This window comes from Leucopleurus acutus, assembly GCF_964270905.1.
Source record: "Leucopleurus acutus genome assembly, chromosome: 15".
NCBI classification, from domain to species: Eukaryota; Metazoa; Chordata; class Mammalia; order Artiodactyla; family Delphinidae; genus Leucopleurus; species Leucopleurus acutus.
This window is the reverse complement of record NC_139157.1, coordinates 75276642-75283066: the sequence shown is the minus strand read 5'-3', so window position 1 is coordinate 75283066 and position 6425 is coordinate 75276642. Positions and strand designations below refer to the sequence as shown.

Here is a 6425-nt window from a genome sequence, read left to right as displayed (position 1 = left end):
AGGAGTTGAGTTCTCTCTCCAACTCTCCACTGGAAATACTTTAGGTCAAAAATTGCTGAGATATGGATAATTCTATTAGAATAATAAAATACTGCAATTAACTTGCTCAGCCATTTGCTAGGTGTATGACTTTAGGTAAGTCATTTTTCTAGGCCTCAGTTTATTGCACATATAATGAAGCTAATTCATGAATGATAAGTAGAGGTGGATTTCTTAGGAAGCCTATGAAGCTTGGCTTCAAGGCCTCTTATTTGCTCAGATTCCTTTCCAAGGCCCTGTGAAGGGCCCTGGTAATTTTTCATTATTTTCCTCCCCCAATCATATAAACTTCAAACCCCACCATACCTAGCTCTGCCTCTACTGATAGGATTTTATGAGAATGAAATAAATAATAAATGTAAAGTACTTAACCCAAGCCCTGGCAGCTACTGCTATCACCATTATTGTTAATAATAGTACTAATCATTTTTATAGAAATGACTGTAAAGACCTTAATCAAAATTTAAAAATCAAACTTCAAAAGCAATAAGAATGAATGAAAAATATACATTTTTCTGGTTTTTATAGGGTTTTGTTTTACAATATTAATAAAATTTTAAACACTTTCATATTTATTTTTTAATTATAAAGGTAGTGTACACTTGTTATAAAAATCCAAACAATATAGTTAAAAATAAAAATCTTGAGTTAGAAGAGGGAGCAAGATGATGGAGTAGGAATATCCCGAGCTTACCTCTTCCAGCAGAGCAACTATCTCCGAGAACAACCTGAAATCTAGCAGAAAAGATTTCCCACAACTAAAGATATAAAGAAGGAACCACAATGAAATGAGTAGGAGCAGTGGAGATGTAATCTAGTCAGGATCCACCCTCCTGGTGTGGCAACCCATAAGTCGGAAGGCTATCCCGACCACAGAGGTCCTTCCCAAGGAGGGAGGGGTCTGAGCCCCACATCAGGCTCACCAGCCCAGGAGTCCTGAACTGGGAAGTTGAGTACCCAAATGTCTGACTTTGAGAACCAATGGAGCTTACATTCAGGAGAGCTGGAAGGCTGTAAGAAACTGAGATTCTGCTCTTAAAGGGCATACACAAAAACATTCGCTCCAAGTCCCAGCACAGAGGCACCAGTTTGAATGGCACCTGGGTTGGACCTACTTGCTGATCTTGGAGAGCCTCCCAGACAAGCAGGAGGCAGCTGGGAAACCTCCTGGGGACTGAGATGCTAGTGGCAACCATTGGGGGGAATTTCATTCTACCACATTGATACCAGCGCTGGTGGGAGACATTTTGAAATCCTCCCTCTAGCCTATTAGTGCCAGGGGCCTGCCTCACCCACCAGTGTACCCATAGCAGTCAGATGTCATCGGGCCTTGCAGCTAGCTGGGCAGGGACCAGCCCCACCTATCAGCACACCTAGAACATTCAGCCTCATTACAATAGAAGGGTGCACACAGTCGACATAGGAGACACCCCTGGAGCATGTGGCTATGGTGGCTAGAGGGTACCATGCTGCTGGACTCCATAGGACATCTCCTACGTAAGGCTACTTCTCTGAGATCAGGAGGCATAAAAGACCTACTTAGTACATAGAAATAAACACAGAGAATTAGGCAAAATGAGGACAGAGGAATACATTTCAAATGAACAAAAATGGCCAAAAACCTCAAAAAGAGCTAAACAAAATGGAGATAAGCAATCTACCCAATGCAGAGTTCAAAGTAATGATTATAATGGTGTTCACCAACCTTGGGAGAAGAATAGATGAATACAGTAAGAACTTCAACAAAGAATTAGAAAAAATTTATATATATAGCCAATCAGGGCTAAAGGATGCAATAACTGAAATGAAATATACACTAGAGAGAATCAGTGGTAGATTAGATGACAGAAAAGAGCAGATCAGTGATCTGGAAGACAGAGTAGTCAAAATTACACAAGCTGAAGAGAAAAAAAAAGACAAAGGATTTTTTAAAAATGAGGATAATTTAAGGAACATCAGGGACAACATAAAACATACTAACATTCACATTATGGGGGTCCCAGAAAAGAGAGAAAGGGTAGAGCATTTATTTTAAAAATCATGGTTGAAAACTTCCCTAATGTAGGGGAGCAAAGAGATATCCAGCTCCAGGAAACACAGAGAGTCCCAAACATGATGAACACAAAGAGGTCTACACCAAGACACATCATAATTAAAACGGCACAAGGTAAAGATAAAAAGAAAATTTTAAAGGCAGCAAGAGAAAAACAACTAGCACATACAAGGGAACCTCCATAAGTACATCAGCTGAATTTTTAGCAGAAACTTCACAGGCCAGAAGGGAGTGGCATGACATATTTAAAGTGCTAAAAGGAAAAAACCTACAACCAAAAGTACTTTACCTGGCAAGGTTATCATTCAGAATTGAAGGAGAGATAAAATGTTTTACAGACAAGTAAAACCAAAAGAGTTTATTACCACTATTCTGGCCCTACAAGAAAATGTTAAACGTTTTCTTTAAGTGGAAAAGAAAAGATCATAACTAGAAATACAAAAATATACAAAAGAAATACTCTCACTGGTAAAGGCAAATATAAAGTAAAGGCAATAGATCAGCCACTTAAAAAACTATGATGAAGGTTAAAAGACAAACGTCGTGAAATCAACTACAACTACACTAAACAGTTAAGGGACACACAAAGTAAAAAGATGTAATATATGATGTCAAAAACATAAAAGGTGGAGGAGAAGTAAAAATTTACTACTTTTGGAATGCATTCAAACTGAAGCAACTATCAGCTTAAAACTATCTAGTATATATAGGTCAATATACATAAACCTCATGGTAACCACAAACAAAAAACCTACGATAGATACACAAAAAATAAAAAGAAACCCAAACTCAACACTAAAGAAAATCATCAAATCACAAGGGAAGAGACTAAAAGAAGAAGAAAGGAACAGAGAAGAACTACAAAAACAACTAGAAAACAGTTAACAAAATGGTAATAAGTACATACTTATCAATAATCACTTTAAATGGAAAAGGACTAAATGCTCCAATCAAAAGACAGGGTGGATAAAAGGATTAAAAAAAAAAAAAAAACAAGACCCAGAACATTATGCTGACTACAAGAGATATGCTGACTACAAGAGACTCACTTCAGATCTAAAGATATACACAGACTGAAAGTGAAAGGATGGAAAAATATAGTCCATGTAAATAGAACAGAAAGAAAGCTGGAGTAGCTGTACTTACATCAGACAAAATAGACTTTAAAACAAAGACTGTAGCAAAAGACAAAGAGGGCATTACATAATGATAAAGGGGTCAATCCAAGAAGAGATATAACATTAATAAATATTGGCATTGGGGTGCTGCTATGGCTTCCAGTGGGGCCGGCGTGATCGCTGCGGGCTCGGCAAATGAAGCTCCCGAAATCCCAGACAACGTGGGAGACTGGCTTCGGGGCGTCTACTGCTTCGCCACCAATAGGAATGACTTCCGCAGGAACTTGATCCTCAATTTGGGACTCTTTGCTGCTGGAGTTTGGCTAGCCAGGAATTTGAGTGACATTGACCTAATGGCACCTCAGCCTGGGGTGTAGCCGTAAAGACACATGGAACCCCTGTGCTGTACTCGAACCTTCCAAAAACAGAGCCTCCGATCTGTGACCATCACAAGACTTGCCCTGATGGCGGCTGAAGTTTGATTCAGATGGGCACCTTTCCTTCCCTGCTTGATTTCCTTTTCTTTGCTGAGTCCACTCAGAACACCCTTCTCTGGTCAGCAGGTAGGGTTCAGCTAAAGTGTTGTCCTGTGTTCTGTAAAGTTCTGTATATAGTTCCAAAGTTTCTGCAGGGGATGATTTTGCTCTTGTCCTGAGGAATATTCTAATGGTATGTTAACAAATAAAGACTGTACACAAAATAAATAAATAAATAAATATTTATGCACCTAAGATAGGATCACCTAATATATAAAGCAAATACTAACAGACATAAAGGGAGAAATTGACAGTAATAAGATAATAGTAGATAGATCATGGATAAATGGGTAGATCAACCAGACAGAAAATCACTAAGGAAACATAGGCCTTAAACAACACATTAGATCAGAAGAACATAATAAATTTATACAGAACATTCCATCCAAAATGTAGAATACACATTCTTTTCAAATGCACATGGAACATTCTCCAAGATAGATCACATGCTAGGCCACAAAACAAGTCTCAATAAATTTTAAAAGACTAAATTCTTACCAAGCATCCTTTCCAACCACAACAACTTGAAACCAGAAATCAATTACAAGAAGAAAAATGGAAAAAACACAAACACTTGGAGACTAAAAAAAAAACAACATGCTACTAAACAACCAATTGGTCAACATAAAAACCAAAAAGGAAATCAAAAAATACCTTGAGAAAAATGAAATGGAAATATAATGTACAAAAATCTAAAGGACACAGCAAAAGCAATTCTAAGAGGGAAGTCTACAGCAACAGAGGCCTACCTCAAAAAATAAGAAAAATCTCAAATAAACAATCTAACATTACACCTAAAGGAACTAGGAAAAGAAAAAACAAAGCTCAAAGTTAGTAGAAGGAAGGAAATAATAAAGATCAGAGCAGGAAGAAATGAAAAGGAGACTAAAAAAATTGAAAAGATCAGTGAGACTAGGAGCTTGTTCTTTGAAAAGATACACAGAATTGATAAATCTCTAGCCAGACTCATCAAGAAAAAAAAGTCCCAAATAAACAAAATCAGAAATGAAAGAGAAATTACTAATGACACTGCAGAATACAAATGATCATAAAAATTACTATGAACAATTATATGCCAACAAATTGGACAACCTAAAAGAAATGAGTAAGTTCCTAGAGATACACAATCTCTTAAGACTGAATCTGGAAGAATTAGAAAACCTGAACAGACCAATTATCAACAGTGAAACTGAATCAGTAATCAAAAGATTCCCAACAAAAAAAAAGGCCAGAACCAAACAGCTTCACAGGTGAAGTCTACCAAACATTTAAAGAAGAGTTAATACTATTCCCCCTCAATTTCAAAAAAAAATTGAAAGGAAGGAACACTCCTAAATTGTTTCTATAAGTGCAGCATTACCCTGTTACCAAAACCAGACAAAGACACTACAAAAATATTATAGGCCTATATCACTGATGAACATAGATGCAAAGATCTTCAGCAACATACTAGCAAACTGAATTCAACAATACATTAAAAGGATCATAAACCATGACCAAGTGGGATTTATCCCAGGGATGTAAGGATAGTTCAATATCCTCATATCAATCAGTGTGATATACCATACTAATAAGATGAAAGATAAAAATCATGTGATCATCTCAATAGATGCAGAAAAAACATGTGACAAAATACTATACTTCAATTTAAAAAAAGAAATGCAAAATGAAAAAGAAATTCCTGAAAAACCAAAAAAAAGAAAAAATCTTGAGTTAAAAATAAAAATCTCCTTTCTTTTTCTCCCCTTCCTGACCATTGCTCTTTCCTTCCCTAAAACATTCTTCCACCAGTGTAACCATGAATTAATAGTTTGGTGGATATATTTTTCCCAAATCTTAAAATATAGTTTACAGGGGCTTCCCTGGTGGTGCAGTGGTTAAGAATCTGCCTGCCAACACAGGGGACATGGGTTTGAGCCCTGGTCCAGGAAGATCCCACATGCCACGAAGCAACTAAGCCCATTTGCCACAACTACTGAGCCTGTGCTCTAGAGCCTGTAAGCCACAGCTATTGAGCCCACATGCCACAACTCCTGAAGCCTGTGCTCCACAACAAGAGAAGCCACTGCAATGAGAAGCCCGCACACTGCAGCGAAGAGTAGCCCCTGCTCGCCACAACTAGAGAAAGCCTGTGCACAGCAACAAAGACCCAATGCAGCGAAAAATAAATAAATAAAAATAATTTATATATATATGTAGTTTACATTTAAAAGTAAAGATTTCTATCTCACAAACAATAGAAAATCTTTTGTTTTTTAAAGTTCCCTCTCAGTTGAAAACTGGCACAAAAGAGCAACACCAAACAGATAACTAAATGGGCACACACACACACACACACACGTTTCTAGTAGTTTCCACAAATCACAAAGCACAGAATTTAAGGAAACCAGGACTGTCTTCTTAAAGATTTTGCCAACTCACCAAACCATTTTACTAAGTGTTATCATAGAACGTTTGCTAAACAACATTGCACGCATCACATCAAAGTCAACCCTTGCTGAAGACCAGTGTTTCAGCCTGTTCTACAGGTCAGGGTGTGAAAGGCAATGGAAAGCAACCTTAAATAAGGGAAGGGAGATTGTATCAGCCTCATGTCTTTTTAATTTTTCTGCTTAGTTGTAAATATTATGTATGTGGTTCCTGTATTGAGGAAGAAATAAAAACTAGTGTTGCCTTGTA

At 37.3% G+C, this 6425-nt stretch overlaps 1 protein-coding gene across 1 annotated transcript; it reads left to right on the top strand.

The window, feature by feature from the left end:
• Positions 1–3355: 3355 nt before the first annotated feature.
• LOC309971950 (mitochondrial import receptor subunit TOM6 homolog) lies at positions 3356–4478 on the top strand. Its single transcript, XM_082855387.1, has one exon. The coding sequence runs from the start codon at positions 3363–3365 to the stop codon at positions 3585–3587; it is 225 nt and encodes a 74-aa protein (XP_082711513.1). The 5' UTR covers positions 3356–3362; the 3' UTR covers positions 3588–4478.
• The last annotated feature ends 1947 nt before the right edge of the window (positions 4479–6425 follow it).